General features: G+C 43.3%; 1 protein-coding gene across 20 annotated transcripts in view; it reads left to right on the top strand.

Moving 5' to 3' along the window:
• The window catches only part of LOC115552445 (protocadherin alpha-C2), a 196850-nt gene that overhangs the window by 46358 nt on the left and 127042 nt on the right, over nt 1-23450 (top strand). Inside the window, exon 1 of one of the 20 annotated variants that reach the window (XM_030368587.1) lies at nt 168-2724. The exons of 12 other annotated variants lie outside the window; for them this stretch is intronic. In XM_030368587.1, coding sequence (XP_030224447.1) covers nt 370-2724 — 2355 coding nt within the window. In that variant the 5' untranslated portion in view covers nt 168-369. Of the gene's footprint in view, nt 1-167; nt 2725-2984; nt 5695-6137; nt 8691-9167; nt 11699-12095; nt 14711-14735; nt 17570-17704; nt 20629-23450 lie in introns of those variants that run through there. 7 more of the 20 variants (XM_030368586.1, XM_030368585.1, XM_030368581.1 and 4 more) reach the window with 7 other exon arrangements.

The following is a 23450-nucleotide window of genomic DNA, read 5'->3' as shown; positions in this document are numbered from 1 at the left end:
AAGAACAATCATTTAAATGAGTTTGAGTTATTGTAACATATTTTTGTTGCAACATAATTCGAATCCCTTTGTAAAAATCTACGACCTGCAGTAACATTGAGCATCACGTGGTGTCAGTAGGCAGCCGGATAACGGTTTTGCAGCGTGTTGCCCACAGTTGATAAGCCCATCCTTGTTCGCTTCGAGCTTTTGGATTGCGCTAAACCATTGTGCGATTGCGGCGTTTGAGGAATAACTAGGCTCCCCACGGATTCTAAATATTGGTTTGATAATAGCCTTATTTTTTTCCAAACTATGATGGTGGCAAAGGATATCCTGGTTGTGTATTATATGTTTTAGATTTACATTGTTGTCTACATTTCTCTCGCAATGGAACAAAGAGGACGGCGGACGTGGAGGGAGCGATGGCTATGGCTTTCCTGTTTTTTCGCTACGGTTGCCTTTAGAAGCGTTTCTTTGGCTCAGATACGATATTCCATCGCTGAGGAGGTTAAAGAAGGGACTGTTGTTGGACACATCGCCAAGGATTTAGGACTCGACATGAGCACATTGAGAAGCAGAGGCTATCGTATAGTCCACGGCTCGACGGAGCCCCTATTCCAGGTTAACCAAGACGATGGCATTTTGTATGTGAATCGGAAAATAGACAGGGAGGAGGTGTGCGAGAGAAGCAAAGCCTGTTTAATAGAACTGAAGACATTTCTGGAGAACCCGTTAGAGGTCCATTATGTAGCGGTGGAAGTGTTAGATGTCAACGACCACGCTCCCAGCTTTCCCGAAATGGAAAAAACGTTCGAGATTTCAGAATCTGTGTTACCAGGTGCGCGATTTCTGTTACAAGGTGCGCAGGATTCTGACAGTGGCTTATTATCTGTTCAGCAGTATCGAATAAGTCATAATGAATACTTTCGCTTAGAAGTGAAAGATCGCGGGGAAAACCGGAAGACTCCTATTTTAATTATCCAAAAGCCACTGGACAGAGAATCAGTTAAAACCCATAATTTACTTCTGACCGCGACTGATGGAGGCAAACCTCCTAAGTCTGGTGAAATGAAAATTATTATTCATGTATCTGACGTCAATGATAACCCACCTGTCTTCACTAAGGATTCATATACCTTACAAATAAATGAAAATACCGTGAAAGGTACTACTATTATACAAGTGAACGCAACAGATCCCGATGAAGGTTTAAATAGCGAGGTTGTGTATTCGTTTGGTAATGACGTCGACGGAGAGGCACGTTCACATTTTAACTTGAATCCATCAACAGGGGAAATAACTGTAGTAGAGACGTTGGATTTTGAGGAGCGTAACAGATATGAGATTGACATACAGGCATCAGACAAAGGGGCAGCTACACTGACAACAGACAAAAGTGTCATTATTAATATTATTGACGTCAATGACAATGCACCTGAGATAGAAGTAAATTCATATTCCAAAGCCCTTCCAGAAGATTCTAAGTCAGGGACAACAGTGGCTGTGATTACAGTAAAGGACTCAGACTCCGGTATCAACGGAAAGGTGCTATGTTTTATAAACCAAGATGTTCCATTTACACTGACTCCATCTGTACAGACTAACATGTTCTCCATAGTAACCAAAAAAACTTTAGATCGAGAAAAGCAATCTCAATACGATGTTACAATCATCGCTAAAGACGCAGGTGAGCCATCCTTGTCCTCTGAAAAGACTATCCGGATCGATATATCAGATGTGAACGACAACAGCCCCAAGTTTCTACTGAGTCCCTATACATTCTATCTTACTGAGAACAATTCTCCTGGAGACTCCATATTTAAGGTGCAGGCGACTGATCAGGACGAAGGGGATAACGCGCTTATTTCCTACCATATCTTTAGGGGCGGCGACAATCTGTTTTCTTCTTTTTTAAACATTAACCCTGTAAACGGAGATATATCGGCTTTAAAGAGTTTTGACTTTGAACAATTGAAAACCTTTAGATTCCACGTTGTGGCAACAGATTCTGGAAGTCCGTCTTTAAGCAGAAACGTTTCGGTGAACGTGTTTCTTCTGGACCAGAACGACAACCCTCCAGTTATCTTACATCCGCTAAGCTCTAACGGTTCTGCTGAAGGAGTAGAGGAGGTTCCTCGCAATGTTCCTGCAGGCCACCTGGTGACTAAAGTGAGAGCCTACGATGCTGATATAGGATACAACGGCTGGCTGTTATTCTCACTACAGGAATTGAGTGACCACAGTCTCTTTGGTTTGGACCGCTATACTGGACGTATAAGAACACTGCGCTCATTCACAGAGAGCGACGAGGCTCAACATAAACTGGTCATACTGGTCAAAGACAATGGGAACGTTTCACTCTCAGCAACAGCTACAGTGGTTGTCAAACTGGTGGAGCCCAAAGAGGCCATTTCAGCTTCTGATGTGAAAAGTGCAGCGACTGACATTGGGGATAGTGGCGTGACATTTTATTTAATGATAACTCTGGCTTCAGTTTCAACTCTTTTTCTCATCAGTATTATGGTGCTGATTGCAATGCAGTGCTCTAAAACCACAGACGTATCCTCCAAGTATTTACCAGAAACAAACTATGACGGAACTCTGTGTCACAGCATCCAGTACAGATCTGGAGAGAAACGTTACATGTTAGTTGGCCCCAGAATGAGCATAGGATCTACTATAGTCCCGGGGAGCAATGGGAACACTCTAGTTGTCCCTGACAGGAGGAGTACATCTGCTGAGGTAAGAAACGACACCACACACACTTTATTATGTCAGGTTCTCCCCTGACAGTTTGGTCGTCTGCATCATCCATCATTTGTCATTTAATGACAGCCGTATTCAAAGTTAATTCCGAATTGCTTACTATATTTATTTGTGTTCTTGTGGAAACTCAGAGAAAAAAACGACGTTGTCCATGGTGCTGGAAATACAGATTTGATATGTAATTACTTGACTCTCTATCTATGTAACTATCCTGCGATTGAGACATGTGTATGTTTTGGGGAAAAAATAGTTTGAGTGGTTTTAACAGCTTTTGTTTCATTATAATTTGATACACTTTGTAAAAGTCTTTACCCTGCATTACTGTTGAGCCTCACGTGGTGTCAGTAGGAAGCCGGATAACGATTCTGCAGCGTGGTGGCTGCAGCTGTTAAGCCCATCCTTATTCATGTCGACAATTTGGTGTGTGCTAAACCATTGTGAGGTAGCCGCGTTTGAGGAATTACTAAGATCCCCACTGCTTCTAAATATTTATTGAATAATGCTGATTTCCGAAGAATGATTACAAAATAGGACAGTGAGGTTGTGGAATATATTTTTTTGATTTACGTTGTCGTCTACATTTCTCTCGCAATGGAACAAAGAGGACGGCGGGCGTGGAGAGAGCGATGGCTGTGGCTTTCCTGTTTTTTCGCTACGGGTGCCATTAGCGGCGTTTCCTTCGCTCAGATACGATATTCCATCGCTGAGGAGGTTAAAGAAGGGACTGTTGTTGGACAAATCGCAAAGGATTTAGGACTCGACAAGAGCACATTGAGAAACAGAGGCTATCGTATAGTCCACGGTTTGACAGAGCCGCTTTTCCAGGTTAATCAAGATGATGGCATTTTGTATGTGAACCGGAAAATTGACCGGGAGAAGGTATGCGAGAGAAGCAAAGCCTGTGTAATTGAACTGAAAACTGTTCTGGAGAACCCGCTAGAGGTCCATGATGTAGCAGTCGAAGTGTTGGATGTGAACGACCACGCTCCCAGCTTTCCCGAAAAAGAAAAAAAGATAGAAATTTCTGAAACTGCGTTACCAGGAGCGCGATTTCAACTACACGCCGCGCACGATGGGGACAGCGGCTTATTATCTGTTCAGCAGTATAAGTTGAGCCCTAATGAGCATTTTCGTTTGGAGGTTAAAGATCGAGGTGAAGATAGAAAGACTCCAATTTTAATTCTCCAAAAGTCATTGGATAGAGAATCAATTAAAATACATAATTTACTTCTGACTGCTGTCGATGGTGGTAAACCCCCAAAGTCTGGAGAAATGAAAATAACAGTAGTAGTAGGTGATGTTAACGATAATCACCCAGTCTTTACCAAGGAGTCTTATTCTGTGCAGCTGCAGGAAAACACTGCTATAGGCACTACTATAATACAAGTTAATGCAACAGACCTGGATGATGGTGCTAATGGAGAGGTTGTGTATTCGTTTAGTGATGATGTGCACGGAAAAGTGCGGGAATATTTTGATCTAAATGTTAAAACTGGGGAAATAACAGTGTCAGGAATCATAGATTTTGAAGAGAAAAATAGATATGAGATTGACATCCAGGCATCAGACAAAGGGGCGATTGCATTTACAACCGATAAAAGTGTGATTATCAATGTCATTGACGTGAACGACAATGCACCCGAGATTAAAGTAATGTCATATTCCAAAGCCCTTCCAGAAGATTCCAAGTCAGGCACAACAGTCGCTGTAATTACAGTAAAGGACTCAGACTTCGGTATCAATGGAAAAGTGCTTTGTTTTATAAACCATGATGTTCCGTTTACACTGACTCCATCTGTACAGAGTAACATGTTCTCCGTAGTTACTAAAACACCCTTAGATCGGGAGAAACAACCATATTACGATGTTACAATCATCGCTCAAGACGCAGGTGTGCCATCCTTGTCCTCTGTAAAGACTATCCGGATCGATATATCAGATGTGAACGACAACAGCCCCCAGTTTCTACTGAGTCCCTATACTTTCTATCTTACTGAAAACAATTCTCCTGGAGACTCCATATTCAAAGTGCAGGCGACTGATCAAGACGAAGGGAATAACGCACTTGTTTCCTACCATATCTTCAGGGGCGGAGACAATCTGTTATCTTCCTTTATAAACATTAACCCTGTAAACGGAGATATCTCGGCTTTAAAGAGTTTTGACTTTGAAAAGTTAAAAACGTTTAGATTCCACGTTATGGCAACAGACTCTGGAGGTCCGTCTTTAAGCAGTAACGTGTCAGTGAATGTGTTTCTTCTGGACCAGAACGACAACCCTCCAGTTATCTTACATCCACTCAGCTCTAACGGTTCTGCTGAAGGAGTAGAGGAGGTTCCTCGCAATGTTCCTGCAGGCCATCTGGTGACTAAAGTGAGGGCCTACGATGCTGATATAGGATACAACGGCTGGCTGTTATTCTCACTGCAGGAAGTGAGTGACCACAGTCTCTTTGGTTTGGACCGCTATACTGGACGGATAAGAACACTGCGCTCCTTCACAGAGACAGACGAGGCTCAACATAAACTGGTCATACTGGTCAAAGACAATGGGAACGTGTCGCTCTCAGCAACAGCTACTGTGGTTGTCAAGCTGGTGGAGCCCAAAGAGGCCATTTCAGCTTCTGATGTGAAAAGTGCAGCTACTGACATTGGGGATAGTGGCGTGGCATTTTATTTAATGATAACTCTGGCTTCAGTTTCAACTCTTTTTCTCATCAGTATCATTGTGCTGATTGCAATGCAGTGCTCTAAAACCACGGACGTATCCTCCAAGTATTTACCAGAAACCAACTATGATGGAACTCTGTGTCACAGCATCCAGTACAGATCTGGAGAGAAACGCTACATGTTAGTTGGACCCAGAATGAGTATAGGATCTACTATAGTCCCGGGGAGCAATGGGAACACTCTAGTGATCCCTGACAGGAGGAGTACTTCTGTAGAGGTAAGAAACGACAATACACTATATTTCTTTGAGTAAAGATCCCCCTTAACATTTCGGTCTACTGTATTTTTCATCATTTGTCAATTATTTTGAACCCTATAAAAGTAAATTCCAAACCCCTTACATCTTTATTTTTCTTCTTGTGGAAACTCCTATAAATACCTTTGCTGTCCATGGAGCTGAAAAATACATATTTGATGATTAACATTTGATTGCAACAATCGTGCGATTAAAACATTTGCAAGTTATCATTTTTTTATACATTTTAACGAGTATATAATTTTGAGAACAATAGTTTAAATGAGTTTGAGTCGTTTTAACAGGCATTTTTTCATTATAATTCAATGCAATAACCCTGTAATAACTTTTAGCATCACGTGGTGTCAGCAAGGGCCGGAAAATGGTTTGGCAGCGTGTTGGCAACGGCTGATAAGCCCATCCTTGTTCACGTCGAGGTTTTGGTGTGTGTGCTAAACCATTGTGCCGGAGCTGCGATGGATGAATGACTAGGATACGCAAAGCTCCCGTTTAATTGGTTGGATATTAGCCTATACTGATTTCAAACTATGCTGTTGGCAAAGGATAAACTGGCTGTGGATTATATGTTTTAGATTTACGTTGTCGTGTACATTTTTCTCGCAATGGAACAAAGAGGACGGCGGACGTGGAGGGAGCGATGGCTGTGGCTTTCCTGTTTTTTCGCGATGGTTGCTTTTAGAAGCGTTTCTTTGGCTCAGATACGCTATTCCATCGCTGAGGAGGTTAAAGAAGGGACTGTTGTTGGACACATCGCTAAGGATTTAGGACTCGACAAGAGCACATTGAGAAGCAGAGGCTATCGTATAGTCCACGGCTCGACGGAGCCTCTATTCCAGGTTAATCAAGACGATGGCATTTTGTATGTGAACCGGAAAATAGACAGGGAGGAGGTATGCGAGAGAAGCAAAGCCTGTGTAATAGAACTTAAGACTGCTCTGGAGAACCCGCTAGAGGTCCACTATGTAGCGGTGGAAGTGTTGGATGTGAACGACCACGCTCCCAGCTTCCTCGAAAAGGAAAGGATGTTAGAGATTTTTGAATCTGCGTTACCAGGGGCACGATTTCAGTTACAAGGTGCGCACGATTCTGATAGTGGCTTATTATCCGTTCAGCAGTATAAAATCAGTAACAATGAACACTTTCGTTTGGAGGTGAAAGATCGCGGCGAAAACCGGAAAACGCCAATATTAATACTCCAAAAGCCACTGGATAGAGAATCAGTTAAAATCCATACCCTACTTTTAACTGCGAGTGATGGAGGAAAACCGCCCAAGTCCGGTGAAATGAAAATTACAATACATGTATCTGACGTTAATGATAACCCACCTGTGTTCACCAAGGAATCATATTCCTTACAACTTAATGAAAATACCCTGATAGGTACTACAATTATACAAGTGAATGCAACAGATATGGACGACGGTTTAAATGGAGAGGTTGTGTATTCGTTTGGTAATGACGTCGACGGAGAGGCGCGTTCACATTTTAACTTGAATCCATTAACAGGGGAAATAACGGTGGTAGAAATGTTGAATTTCGAAGAGCGTAACAGATATGAGATTGACATACAGGCATCAGACAAAGGGCCAGCTCCTTTAACAAGTGACAGAATAGTGATTATTAATATTATTGACATAAACGACAATGTACCAGAGATAGAATTGACGTCTTTTTCCAAAACCCTTCCAGAAAATTCCAAGTCAGGGACAACAGTAGCTGTCATTACAGTAAAGGACTCAGACTCCGGTATCAACGGAAAGGTGCTATGTTTCATTAACCAAGATGTTCCGTTCACAATGACTCCATCAGTACAGAATAACATGTTCTCCATAGTAACCAAAACACCTTTAGATCGAGAGAAACGATCTCAGTACGACGTTACAATCATCGCTAAAGACGCAGGTGAGCCATCCTTGTCCTCTGAAAAGACTATCCGGATCGATATATCAGATGTGAACGACAACAGCCCCAAGTTTCTACTGAGTCCCTATACATTCTATCTTACTGAAAACAATTCTCCTGGTGACTCCATATTTAAGGTGCAGGCGACTGATCAGGACGAAGGGGATAACGCGCTTATTTCCTACCATATCTTTAGGGGCGGAGACAATCTGTTTTCTTCTTTTTTAAACATTAACCCAATAAACGGAGATATCTCGGCTTTAAAGAGTTTTGACTTCGAAAAATTGAAAACGTTTAGATTCCACGTTGTGGCAACAGACTCTGGAAGTCCGTCTTTAAGCAGTAACGTTTCGGTGAACGTGTTTCTTCTGGACCAGAACGACAACCCTCCGGTTATCTTACATCCCGTCAGCTCTAACGGTTCTGCTGAAGGAGTAGAGGAGGTTCCTCGCAATGTTCCTGCAGGCCACCTGGTGACTAAAGTGAGAGCCTGGGATGCTGATATAGGATACAACGGCTGGCTGTTATTCTCCCTACAGGAAGTGAGTGACCACAGTCTCTTTGGTTTGGACCGCTATACTGGACGGATAAGAACACTGCGCTCATTCACAGAGACAGACGAGGCTCAACATAAACTGGTCATACTGGTCAAAGACAATGGGAACGTGTCACTCTCAGCAACAGCTACTGTGGTTGTCAAGCTGGTGGAGCCCAAAGAGGCCATTTCAGCTTCTGATGTGAAAAGTGCAGCGACTGACATTGGGGATAGTGGCGTGACATTTTATTTAATGATAACTCTGGCTTCAGTTTCAACTCTTTTCCTCATCAGCATCATTGTGCTGATTGCAATGCAGTGCTCTAAAACCACGGACGTATCCTCCAAGTATTTACCAGAAACAAACTATGATGGAACTCTGTGTCACAGCATCCAGTACAGATCTGGAGAGAAACGCTACATGCTAGTTGGACCCAGAATGAGTATAGGATCTACTATAGTCCCGGGGAGCAATGGGAACACCCTAGTGGTCCCTGACAGGAGGAGTACATCGGCTGAGGTAAGGAATTACAATCACTCTCATTTATTGAGTCTGATACTTCCCTTACAGTTTGGTCGACGTTATCATCCATCTTTTGTCATTTAATTTCAGCCGCAATCAAAGTTAACTCCAAGTTACTTATTTTCGTTCTCATGGAATCTCCCTGAAGAATCAACGCTGTCCATGGTTCTTAAAAATACGTGTTTAATTGTGAATAACTTGATGGGTCCTGCTTGCTTCTATCGTGCAATTAAAACATTTGCACGTCGACCATTTCTAAATATTTTATAGGTTACTTTAAATTACGAAAAACATTTAAAAAGAGTTTGTGTTAATTAACAGGTTTTGCTTCTTTATGATTCCATGATTTTTTGCTTATAGTCTATACCCTGCAATAACATTGAGCATCACGGCGTGTCAGTAAGAAGCCGGTAAAACGGTTCTGCAGCGTGTTGGCCAACGCTGATAAGCCCATCCTCTTTCACGTCGAGATTTTGAAGTGCAGTAAACCATTGTGCGTTTTGGTGTTTGATGAATAATAGGATCTGCACGGCTTCTAAATATTTGTTGGATTACAGCTTATACTTTTTCATTCCACGATGATGGCAAAGGATATCCTGTTGGCGGAATACATATTTTAGATCTACGTTGTAGTCTACACTTCATTCGCAATGGAACAAAGAGGACAGGGGACGTGGAGGGAGCGATGGCTGTGGCTTTCCTGTTTTTTCGCTATGGTTGCCTTTAGAAGCGTTTCTTTGGCTCAGATACGATATTCCATCGCTGAGGAGGTTAAAGAAGGGACTGTTGTTGGACACATCGCTAAGGATTTAGGACTCGACAAGGGCACATTGAGAAATAGAGGCTATCGTATAGTCCACGGCTCAACGGAGCCCCTCTTCCAGGTTAATCAAGACGATGGCGTTCTGTATGTGAACCGGAAAATAGACCGGGAGGAGGTATGCGAGAGAAGCAAAGCCTGTGTAATAGAACTGAAAACTGTTCTAGAGAACCCGCTAGAGGTCCATTATGTAGCAGTCGAAGTGTTGGATAATAACGACAACGCGCCCATCTTCCCCGAAAACGAAAAAAAAATCGAGATTTCTGAATCTGCGTTACCAGGAGCTCGATTTCAAATACACGCCGCGCACGATGGGGACAGCGGATTATTATCTGTTCAGCAGTACAAATTGAGCCCTAATGAACACTTTCGCTTGGAGGTTAAAGATCGTGGTGAAGATAGGAAGACGCCAATTTTAATCCTCCAAAAGTTACTGGATAGAGAATCAGTTAAAATACATAATTTACTTCTGACTGCTATAGACGGAGGTAAACCCCCAAAGTCGGGAGAAATTAAAATAACAGTAGTAGTAGGTGATGTCAATGATAATCACCCTGTCTTTACCAAGGACTCTTACTCTGTGCAGCTGCAGGAAAACACTGCTATAGGCACTACTATTATACAAGTCAATGCAACTGACCTGGATGATGGTGCTAATGGAGAGGTTGTGTATTCATTTAGTGATGATGTGCACGGAAAAGTGCGGGAATATTTTGAATTAAATGCAATAACAGGGGAATTACAAGTTTCAGGAATCATAGATTATGAAGAGCGTAACAGATATGAGATTGACATCCAGGCATCAGACAAAGGGGCAGTTGCATTTACCACTGATAAAAGTGTGATTATTAATATAATTGATGTGAATGACAACGCACCCGAGATAGAAGTAATGTCATATTCCAAATCCCTTCCAGAAGATTCTAAGTCAGGGACAACAGTGGCTGTAATTACAGTGAAGGACTCAGACTCTGGTATCAACGGAAAGGTGCTATGTTTTATTAACCAAGATGTTCCGTTTACACTGACTCCATCTGTACAGAATAACATGTTCTCCATAGTAACCAAAAAAACTTTAGATCGAGAGAAGCAATCTCAATACGATGTTACGATCATTGCTAAAGACGCAGGTGAGCCATCCTTGTCCTCGGAAAAGACTATCCGGATCGATATATCAGATGTGAACGACAACAGCCCCCAGTTTCTACTGAGTCCCTATACTTTATATCTTACTGAGAACAATTCTCCTGGAGACTCCATATTCAAAGTGCAGGCGACTGATCAAGATGAAGGGAATAACGCGCTTATTTCCTACCTTATCTTAAAGGGCGGAGACAATCTTTTATCTTCCTTTTTAAACATTAACCCTGTAAACGGAGAAATCTCAGCTTTAAAAAGTTTTGACTTTGAAAAATTGAAAACTTTTAGATTCCACGTTGTGGCAACAGACTCTGGAAGTCCGTCTTTAAGCAGTAACGTTTCGGTGAACGTGTTTCTTCTGGACCAGAACGACAACCCTCCGGTTATCTTACATCCCGTCAGCTCTAACGGTTCTGCTGAAGGAGTAGAGGAGGTTCCTCGCAATGTTCCTGCAGGCCACCTGGTGACTAAAGTGAGAGCCTGGGATGCTGATATAGGATACAACGGCTGGCTGTTATTCTCCCTACAGGAAGTGAGTGACCACAGTCTCTTTGGTTTGGACCGCTATACTGGACGGATAAGAACACTGCGCTCATTCACAGAGACAGACGAGGCTCAACATAAACTGGTCATACTGGTCAAAGACAATGGGAACGTGTCACTCTCAGCAACAGCTACTGTTGTTGTTAAACTGGTGGAGCCCAAAGAGGCCATTTCAGCTTCTGATGTGAAAAGTGCAGCGACTGACATTGGGGATAGTGGCGTGACATTTTATTTAATGATAACTCTGGCTTCAGTTTCAACTCTTTTTCTCATCAGTATTATTGTGCTGATTGCAATGCAGTGCTCTAAAACCACGGATGTATCCTCCAAGTATTTACCTGAAACAAACTATGATGGAACTCTGTGTCACAGTATCCAGTACAGATCTGGAGAGAAACGCTACATGTTAGTTGGACCCAGAATGAGTATAGGATCTACTATAGTCCCGGGGAGCAATGGGAACACTCTAGTGGTCCCTGACAGGAGGAGTACATCTGCAGAGGTAAGAAATGACAATCACACACATTTTAAAATGTAAGCTTCACCCCTAACAGTTTGGTTGACCGTATCATCCATCATTTGTTGTTTAATATCGGCTGTATTGAAAGTTAATTCCAAGTTACTTGGTATATTTACTTTCGTTTTTGTGGAAACTCTAAGAAGAATCAACGCTGTCCATGGTTTTGGAAACAAGAAGTTGTGATCATTAATAACTACATGGTTCTTGCTATTACCGTGCGATTAAAACGTGTTCACTTTATCCATATTCTAAATATTGTAAACGATATTTTATTTTTAGAAGAGTAATTTAAATAAGTTTGAGTTTTTAACAAGTTTTTTTTCATTATAATTTGAAACCCATTGTAAAAGTCTATACCCTGCAATAACATTGAGCCTCACGTGGTGTCAGTAGGAAGCCGGATAACTGTTCTGCAGCGTGTTGGCCACAGCTGATAAGCCCATCCTTGTTCACATCGAGATTTTGGAGTGCGCTAAACCATTGTGAGGGAGTGGCGTGAGAGGAATAACTAGGATCCGCACTGCTTTTAAATATTTGTTGGATAACATCTTATGCATTTTTCATACTGGGATGTTGATAAAGGATATTATTGTGGAATAAATGTTTTAGATTGACGTTGTCGTCTAAATTTCTCTCAAAATGGAACAAAGAGGACGGTGGACGTGGAGGGAGCGATGGCTGTGTCTTTCCTGTTTTTTCGCAATGGTTGCCTTTAGAAGTGTTTCTTTGGCTCAGATACGATATTCCATCGCTGAGGAGGTTCGAGAAGGGACTGTTGTTGGACAAATCGCTAAGGATTTAGGACTCGACAAGAGGACACTGAGAAACAGAGGCTATCGTATTGTCCACGGCTCGACGGAGCCCCTATTCCAGGTTAATCAAGACGATGGCATTTTGTATGTGAACCGGAAAATAGACAGGGAGGAGGTGTGCGAGAGAAGCAAAGCCTGTGTAATAGAACTGAAAACATTTCTGGATAACCCGCTAGAGGTTCATTATGTAGCGGTGGAAGTGTTGGATGTGAACGACAACGCTCCTAGCTTTACCGAAAAAGAAAAAAAAATTGAGATTTCTGAATCTGCGTTACCAGGAGCGCGTTTTCAACTACACGCCGCGCACGATGGGGACAGTGGATTATTATCCGTTCAGCAATATAAGTTAAGTCCTAATGAACATTTTCGTTTGGAGGTTAAAGATCGTGGTGAAGATGGGAAGACTCCAATTTTAATCCTCCAAAAGTCACTCGATAGAGAATCAGTTAAAATACATAATTTACTTTTGACTGCTATCGATGGAGGTAAACCCCCAAAGTCTGGTGAAATGAAAATAACTGTAGTAGTAGTTGATGTCAACGACAACCACCCAGTCTTTACCAAGGACTCTTACTCTGTCCAGCTGCAGGAAAACACATCTATAGGCACTAATATTATACAAGTTAATGCAACAGACCTGGATGATGGTGCTAATGGCGAAGTTGTTTATTCATTTAGTGGTGAAGTGCACGGAAAAGTCCGGGAATATTTTTATTTAAATGCAATAACAGGGGAATTAAAAGTTTCAGGAATCTTAGATTTTGAAGAGCGAAAGAGATATGAGATTGACATCCAGGCATCAGACAAAGGATCTGCTCCTTTAACAAGTGACAAGAGTGTGATTATTAATATCATCGATGTTAACGACAATGCACCCGAGATAGAAGTAAATTCATATTCCAAAGCCCTTTCTGAAGATTCTAAGTCAGGGACAACTGTGGCTGTCATTACAGTGAAGGACTCAGACTCCGGTATCAACGGAAAGGTGCTATGTTTTATAAACCAAGATGTTCCGTTTACACTGACTCCATCAGTACAGAATAACATGTTCTCTATAGTTACCAAAACACCTTTAGATCGAGAGAAACAATCTCATTACGATGTTACAATCATCGCTAAAGACACAGGTGAGCCATCCTTGTCCTCTGAAAAGACTATCCGGATCGAAATATCAGATGTGAATGACAACAGCCCCCAGTTTCTACTGAGTCCCTATACTTTGTATCTTACTGAGAACAATTCTCCTGGAGTCTCCATAATCAAAGTGCAGGCGGCTGATCAGGACGAAGGGAATAACGCGCTTATTTCCTACCATATATTTAGGGGCGGAGACAATTTGTTATCTTCCTTTCTAAACATTAACCCTGTAAATGGAGACATCTCGGCTTTAAAGAGTTTTGACTTTGAAAGATTAAAAACGTTTAGATTCCACGTTGTGGCAACAGACTCTGGAAGTCCGTCTTTAAGCAGTAACGTTTCGGTGAACGTGTTTCTTCTGGACCAGAACGACAACCCTCCAGTTATCTTACATCCGGTCAGCTCTAACGGATCTGCTGAGGGAGTAGTGGAGGTTCCTCGCAATGTTCCTGCAGGCCACCTGTTGACTAAAGTGAGAGCCTACGATGCTGATATAGGATACAACGGCTGGCTTTTATTCTCACTACAGGAAGTGAGTGACCACAGTCTCTTTGGTTTGGACCGCTATACTGGACGGATAAGAACACTGCGCTTATTCACAGAGACAGACGAGGCTCAACATAAACTGGTCATACTGGTCAAAGACAATGGGAACGTATCGCTCTCAGCAACAGCTACTATGGTTGTCAAGCTCGTGGAGCCCAAAGAGGCCTTTTCAGCTTCTGATGTGAAAAGTGCAGTGACTGACATTGGGGATAGTGGCGTGACATTTTATTTAATGATAACTCTGGCTTCAGTTTCAACTCTTTTTCTCATCAGTATTATTGTGCTGATTGCAATGCAGTGCTCTAAAACCACGGACGTATCCTCCAAGTATTTACCAGAAACAAACTACGATGGAACTCTGTGTCACAGCATCCAGTACAGATCTGGAGAGAAACGCTACATGTTAGTTGGACCCAGAATGAGTATAGGATCTACTATAGTCCCGGGGAGCAATGGGAACACTCTAGTGGTCCCTGACAGGAGGAGCACATCTGTTGAGGTAAGATTGCTGACCTGTGTTATTTTAAATCAATATTTCAAACATAAGTATTGGATTCATCTTCATTTGTGGCACATTTTTGCTCGGAGACATTCCTGGTTTCTCTCTCAATGTTCGTCAAAGCTTGACGTCTCAATGACTTAGAGCCGCTGTCCGTGGTGCTGAAGTCGGACGCGCAACCACTTTCTATTCAGGTCCACAAATTTGATAATTTGTTCAACACAATAAGACGAGGAGTGGAGAGGCTCATTGTACTTTATGTTATTCACCAGAGGGTCGCATGGTGTCACTGTACCAGAGGAGGGGCGACGCCGGCATTCATTCCAGTCGTCGAATTGTTTGCCCACCCCTTAAAATACGTATTGTTTCGATGAGGGCAGAATGATATCTGATCGTACGAGCAACAGTAGGACAATAATCTTGCATTTTACCGTTTGTTGAGCAGAATCATTTTCGCGTGTATGGCTATATTGACCACAACAGCGGCTTATATTCTATTGAAGGAGTTTGTGCCGTCTGTTCGTCATGGAACAAAGAAAGCGCGAGCTGTGGATCGCCTTCTTGGTTACGGTGATTATTTCGACATCGGCACAAATACGATATTCCATTTCTGAGGAAGTGAATGAAGGAACTGTCGTTGGAAATGTGGCCAAGGATTTAGGGCTGGATAAGAGCAAATTAAAAGAAAGGAAATACCGCATCGTTTCTGGTTCTTCCGATCCACTTTTCTATGTGAATCAAGTCGACGGCGTTTTGTATGTGAATCGCAAGATCGACAGGGAAGAGGTATGCGAGAGGACTAGTGCGTGTTTAATCAATCTGAAAACGGTGCTCGAGAATCCACTGGAGGTGCATTATGTTGGGGTGGAGGTGCTGGATATGAACGACCATTCGCCAAGCTTTCCAGAGAAAGAGAAAACGTTAGAGATTTCCGAGTCAGTTCTACCTGGAGCGCGCTTTCAGCTGCAGGCGTCACGGGATCCAGACGGTGGTCAGTTTTCTGTCCAAAAATATAAACTGAGCCATAATGATCATTTCCGTTTGGAAGTGAAAGATAAGGGAGAAGATGGCAAAATACCAATATTAGTTTTACAAAAGTCGTTAGATAGAGAAGTGGAAATAAGTCATGCAATGTTGCTGACCGCTTTGGACGGGGGAAAACCACCGAAATCTGGTGAAATGAGCATTCGAGTGGATGTACTGGATGTCAACGACAATACCCCTGTTTTTTCTAAAGATGTTTATTCGGTGCTTCTCAATGAAAACGCGGCGATCGGCAGTACAATAATACAAGTAAATGCAAGTGATTTAGATGACGGTCCAAATGGACAGGTAATTTATTCATTCGGAAATAGTGTGAATAACAGACTATTCAAGCTCTTTGATATTAATCAGCTAACAGGTGAAATAATTGTAAAAGGCCTTATTGACTATGAACACAAGGACAAATATGAAATTGAAATACAAGCATCGGATAAAGGGCTTGCGCCCCTCACCTCAGAGAAGAGCGTCATTATTAAAATTGTTGACGTAAACGACAATGCGCCAGAGATTGAGGTGACATCATTCTCCAGCGCCGTTGCTGAGGATTCCAGGCCGGGGACCACAGTCGCCCTCATAAGTGTGATTGATTCTGACTCCGGCCTCAACGGGAAAGTGACTTGTTCCATTAGAGAAATTACCCCTTTCACCTTATCCCCCTCCTTAGAAGAAAACATGTATTCGTTAGTGACCAAGTCGCTGCTCGATAGAGAGAAGCAGGCACATTACGACCTAACGATAGTCGCAAGGGATGCGGGCAAGCCTGCCCTATCAACCGAAAAGTCAATGAGCGTTGTCGTGTCAGATGTGAATGACAACAGTCCAGAGTTCTCACGGAGTCCGTATACGTTTTATCTAACTGAGAATAACGGCCCGGGCGCTTCCATATTCAACGTAGGGGCTTTTGATCGAGACGAGAACCAAAACGCAGCAATTTCATTTCACATCGGGAGGGCAGGCCGTGAAGACGATAAGCTGGTGTCATTTCTAAATATAAATTCGCAAAATGGGGATGTTTCGGCATTAAAAAGCTTTGATTTCGAAACGTCAAAGACGTTTAACTTTCAAGTTATTGCAACAGATTCTGGAAGGCCGCCACTGAGTAGTAACGTCACCGTTTATGTGTTCATCCTGGACCAGAATGACAACCCTCCCGTCATCCTGTATCCCCCACGTACTAACGGCACAAGCGAGGGGGAGGTGGACATTCCCCGTAACGTCCACACGGGTCACCTGGTGACTAAAGTGAGAGCCTACGATGCTGATATAGGATACAACGGCTGGCTGTTATTCTCACTACAGGAAGTGAGTGACCACAGTCTCTTTGGTTTGGACCGCTATACTGGACGGATAAGAACACTACGCTCATTCACAGAGACAGACGAAGCTCAACATAAACTGGTCATACTGGTCAAAGACAATGGGAACGTGTCACTCTCAGCAACAGCTACTGTGGTTGTCAAGCTCGTGGAGCCCAAAGAGGCCATTTCAGCTTCTGATGTGAAAAGTTCAGCAACGATTGAAAACGAGAATAATCTATCGTTTTATCTCATAATAACTTTGGGCTCAGTTTCTGTGCTTTTTATCCTCAGTATTATCGTATTGATAGCCATGCAGTGCTCGAAATCTACAGACCGCTCTTCAAAGTTTATACAAGAGCCGAACTATGATGGAACTCTGTGTCACAGCATCCAGTACAGATCTGGAGAGAAACGCTACATGTTAGTTGGACCCAGAATGAGTATAGGATCTACTATAGTCCCGGGGAGCAATGGGAACACTCTGGTGGTCCCTGATAGGAGGAGTACATCTGCGGAGGTAAGAACATTAATGGCGATGCGTGTGTGTGTGTGTGTGCGTGTGTGTGCGTGTGTGTGTGTGTGTGTGTGTGTGTGTGTGTGTGTGTGTGTGTGTGTGTGTGTGTGTGTGTGTGCGTGCGTGCGTGCGTGCGTGCGTGTGCGTGTGTGCGCGTGTGTGTGTATCATTGCTCGTCGTATGGTATAATAGTTAATTTGGGGCACTCTCAAGAGTAACCTTCAATAAAAAAAGAATACTCAAGCAAATATAATAAGAAGTGAATAGCCTACTTTACCCACCGACCAGGTAGCGTAACCAGGTACTGGACATAAAAAATATAATAATGGCAGGACATCGTTCCATCGGTCTTATTCGTGCGTAAAATGGGTGACCGACACCTGTATCGTGCAATGAAACGCGAGATCGCATAATGTCAGCGCGCATGTGCCATGACGTTTTGGTACCCATTGCATCAATAGGCATATATCAAAGTAGAACCCTGCCCCTTGGCTTGGCCAGTCAGTATCGTTCCTCATGTCTACAGTTAAAGCTGAGTTAGTGTTTTAGGAGTACAGTTACAGTAAGGACAACATCTATTGGCGTTCCTCAGGACATATACACTTTGTGGATCTGGACTATATGATGGATTTTTGTTTTTATTGTGTGGGTTTTTAACATAGGCTACGAAGCATTTGTTCGTGTGGATGATTCCTTATTTCAGCAGCATGGCAATATCGCGACACGAAGCATGGCGGGAGCAACTCGCCACGATTTTCACTGTATTCGTTCTGTTCTGGAACGTCACCTCCGGACAAATCAGATATTCCATCACCGAAGAACTCAAGGGGGGCACGCTGGTTGGGAACGTAGCGAAGGACCTAGGGCTGGATGTCAGTTCATTAAAACTCCGGGGTTTTCGTATCGCGTCTGGCCCCAACGACGCCTTGTTTCAGCTAAACCAGACTGATGGTGTTTTATATACCAACAAACAAATAGACCGGGAAGAGGTGTGCGGGCGAAGCAATACGTGTGTGATCAACTTAAAAACCGTGCTTGAGAACCCACTGGAAATCCATTATGCTACAGTTGAGGTGCTAGATGTGAACGACCACAGCCCCAGCTTTCCAGAGAAGGAAACGCTGTTGGAGATTTTCGAGTCGGCCTTACCTGGGGAACGATTTCAACTGCGCCCTGCGCGAGATCCAGACAGCGGTTTGAATTCAATCCATCAATACAAACTCAGCCAAAATGATCATTTTCGTTTAGAGGTTAAGGATAGGGGCAACGATGGTAAAATTCCCGTTTTGCATTTACAGAAATCGCTTGATAGAGAAACTGCCAGACGTCATAAATTAACGCTGTCTGCCAGCGATGGAGGAAAACCTCAACGTTCAGGGTCCACAGTAATATTTGTGGAAGTTTTGGATGCGAATGACAATATGCCAGTGTTCACAAAAGAATCATATTCAGCCATGCTAAAGGAAAATTCACCTATTGGCACAACAGTGATTCATGTGAACGCCACGGATTTAGACGACGGTCTGAACGGAGAGGTATTCTATTCACTAGGAAACAATGTCAACAGCGAATTGCTGGAGCTTTTCGACATAAACACCAATACAGGCGAAGTAACTGTGAAGGGCTTGATCGATTTCGAACAAAAGGATCGTTATGAGATCGATATCAGGGCATCGGATAGGGGGGTCTTTCCTTTAAAAGCAGACACGAGCGTCGTCATAAAAGTTGTTGACGTAAACGACAACACACCTGAAATAGAGGTAACCTCTTTTTTAAACGCCATTCCAGAGGATTCTAAAACAGGAACTACCGTCGCACTCATCACACTCAGTGACTTGGATTCTGGTTTAAACGGGAAAGTCCTCTGCTCGATTAAAGAGGACGTGCCTTTCACGTTAACGCCCTCCTTACAGGACAACATGTATTCCGTCGTCACCAAATCGTTGCTGGACAGAGAGCATCAGTCTTATTATGACGTCACAGTGGTGGTAAGAGACGCTGGTTCTCCCGCGCTCTCTTCCATGAAGACCATAGCCATCGTTGTGTCTGACGTCAACGATAACGGCCCTGTGTTTTCACACAGCCCGTACACATTTTACATGAGTGAGAACAATGCTCCGGGCGCCCCTATATTCTCAGTGATGGCCTCAGACCGAGATAAAGGTGATAATGCTGTGGTCTCCTATCATATTCCAAGAGAGGGAAGAGATGAAAACAAACTTGCCTCCTATCTTAATATCAACCATGAGACTGGAGAGATATTGGCAGTGAAAAGTTTTGACTTTGAAAAATTAAAAACGTTTAGATTCCATGTTGTGGCAACAGACTCTGGAAGTCCGTCTTTAAGCAGTAACGTTTCGGTGAACGTGTTTCTTCTGGACCAGAACGACAACCCTCCGGTTATCTTACATCCCGTCAGCTCTAACGGTTCTGCTGAAGGAGTAGAGGAGGTTCCTCGCAATGTTCCTGCAGGCCACCTGGTGACTAAAGTGAGAGCCTACGATGCTGATATAGGATACAACGGCTGGCTGTTATTCTCACTACAGGAAGTGAGTGACCACAGTCTCTTTGGTTTGGACCGCTATACTGGACGGATAAGAACACTGCGCTCATTCACAGAGACAGACGAGGCTCAACATAAACTGGTCATACTGGTCAAAGATAATGGGAACGTGTCACTCTCAGCAACAGCTACTGTGTTTGTCAAGCTGGTGGAGCCCAAAGAGGCCATTTCAGCTTCTGATGTGAAAAGTGCAGTGACAGACATTGGGGATAGTGGCGTGACATTTTATTTAATGATAACTCTGGCTTCAGTTTCAACTCTTTTCCTCATCAGTATTATTGTGCTTATTGCAATGCAGTGCTCTAAAACCACGGACGTATCCTCCAAGTATTTACCTGAAACAAACTATGATGGAACTCTGTGTCACAGCATCCAGTACAGATCTGGAGAGAAACGCTACATGTTAGTTGGACCCAGAATGAGTATAGGATCTACTATAGTCCCGGGGAGCAATGGGAACACTCTGGTTCTCCCTGATAGAAGGTCTGCAGCTGGAGAGGTAAGACAAGGCCACTCAGAATTTCTGAATACAATTGTCCCAGCAGTTGGGTTAGTCTGAATATTAATTATCTGATTAATTTCTGCAAGGATTGGGTTGGAACCTGAATACAGGTTTTGTTTTGTTTGTACCACGGTTTCAAACTCAAATAAATAAATGTCCTGTGGGGAATGGCAGAATATATATATATATATATATGTGTGGGGTTTTATTACCACATTCAATGTCCCCTCCAGGCCTTATGAATGACCTGCTGAGCTGTCTTCAGGCTGTGTACTGGTTAGCTCTCTGTGTTTGGTTCCCAGCCTGGCAAAGACCACACTGGGGCCCTGTCGCTAAGTGAGGGGTTATCTGATGCGGCGGCTCTGTGTGCTCTCCCGGGGTTCTAATATAGGTCTCCTCCTGGTTCATGTACCCCTCCTGGGTTAAAGGAGGTGACATGGTGAAAGCAGTCACTACCATCCTCCACGTAGAACATAGTGATGCTTCCAAGCTCACTTCTGAGCTACTGAAGAAAATAGATGTCATTAACAAGCCATTGATGATAACAAACACTGTGTTACGCATCATCACATTTATTGTGATCACTATTCATCCCTATTCAAACCCATTTGCTTGTTATGATAGTTTATCTTTTTATTTCATGTTTGTGTTTTTTCAAGTTTGTAGGACTAATTCTTGATGTCGCTAGGGGTCTGGGTGTTGTAATAAATTAATTGAAAGCAAGCAGCTACAGATAATATCCAGTAACCTGAGCTGACATTGCTCTCATGCTGTGGGCTGATGGACTGTAGATGAGACCTGAATCCATGTTCTCTCTCTCTCTCTCTCTCTCTCTCTCTCTCTCTCTCTCTCTCTCTCTCTCTCTCTCTCTCTCTCTCTCTCTCTCTCTCTCTCTCTCTCTCTCTCTCTCCCTCTCGCTCTCTCTCTCTCTCCCTCTCGCTCACTCTACACTAGTATAGTGGATTGCCCTTATACCATCCATACACAAGTATACTGGATTGCTCTCCTTCTCTACTACCAGTCCATACAGTAGTGCAGGGGATTGCTCTACCACTCTATCAGTGCATTGGATCTCTCGACAACTGCACAACAACTCTGTACACTAGTGCAGTGCAGCGATATGTTATTTATTTATTTATTTCATTGCCGCATCTGTTCTCTCCCTTCCTTTGTCTCTGCTCTGGTGTTGCAGTGTTGGCATTTCCTGAGAGAGCCTTTGACTCCTGCTTGGTTGAGCCCCAACTTGTACCGATAATGTGCATAGCATTATAATAGCAGAACGGGCCTCTATTTGTTGTTCCCTTTAAGCTTCCCTTCGTACTTCATTAAGATAATAAACCATTCAACTCAACATCGAAGGCAGACCCCTCTGAATCACTGTGCTCCCCCTGCATTATGTGCACAGCACAGTTGAATGGATGCAGCGTGTTGCCTATAGCAACACACCGGCGTATCCACCTCTATAAATGCGCTGGTTTCCATTGTAGGCGCGTGCTGCCAGCGGTCCTAGCAACAGCCACAGAGAAAGACGGGGAGGGAGGGAGGAACGGATGGGGAGAGCAGCCGAGAGTGGGGGAGGGGATGTCTTTGCCATGGCTTCTGAGAAGCCGTTTCACAGGATTTCGTGAAAAATTGTGGTTATTGGAAAATGACACATGGGGTGTTATTCTGTCAGTGAAGCCCTCATCGCAAGTTGTCCAACAGATGGAGCAGACATGTATAGTAGGCAAGGGAAAACACAGGCTTGTGCTGAGCTCCTAATGAGATACATTTCACACTCCTATAGATTATCTATTGCCCTCAACATCTGGGTCACCCACTCACTGCTTGCCTATGAGAAAACCTAACAGAGAATAGTGTGCAACGTCGTCCTATTGTCTTTGACTCCTACCCTCTTCATAGTGGGCTCATAGCAGGATGCAGTGGTTGTGTCTGAAGTGTATGCCTGATCCCGCAGATGTAGGGCTACTATGCTAGCTGGAGAGAGATAAGCCAATAATGAACTAAATACAAAAATCACAAACCCTTCTATCGATCTCTGCAATGTTGTTCAGAGTGTGCTAATCCGTCACACTGTTTTGTGTGACAGATTGTCACAGCGTGCGTGTGTGCAAAGCTGTGTCAAAGCTGCCCTCGGACAGCCGACCAGTCCATATGAGATCCACTGCAGTGATTAAACAATCGCATTAAAGCAAACAACTCATATTGGGACCTGAGTGGATCGTTTTATTCTGTCCACTCTTTGTTCCAACTCTCTCTACCTGGCTCCCCAACATGTAGCTACTCTAGCTAGCTTTGTGTTAGCACTCTCTAGAATGCTTGGTTGCTTTTTGTTTCTTTTGCTCTTTGCCACATGCAGGAGGCATATTGAGTGAGGCGTTGTCAATGTTATATCTTTTTAAACAGTGTGATCATGGATCTAATGTACGCAGTCCCACGCTCCTGTTGTATTTGTGAAGTGACTGCCTCAAGCCTTCTGGTTTGGATGTGTGAGGAGGATGCTTGGTTTGGCTTAGCAGTGCAATTGTGTTAGCATGCCATGTGTCTGCATAGGTTGAGGCTCACAGCTGAGTGCTGCTTGTAACTCTGGCTTCGCCCTGGGTTGCTTTGGTAGAAGTGTGTAATCCGTGACTATAATAAATAGGAAATGATTGTGGAAGGACTGAACAAACTGTAACTTGTCTAGAAATGACTGTTATGCATGGCAGATTTAATGTGTGCATGCACACTTGTAGACAATTACACACACACAGACACACACACAAAGACAAACACACACACACACACACACACACACACACACACACACACACACACAC

This window comes from Gadus morhua, chromosome 10 (genome assembly GCF_902167405.1).
Source record: "Gadus morhua chromosome 10, gadMor3.0, whole genome shotgun sequence".
In the NCBI taxonomy this organism is placed as follows: domain Eukaryota; kingdom Metazoa; phylum Chordata; class Actinopteri; order Gadiformes; family Gadidae; genus Gadus; species Gadus morhua.
This window is presented reverse-complemented; position numbering and strand designations above follow the sequence as displayed.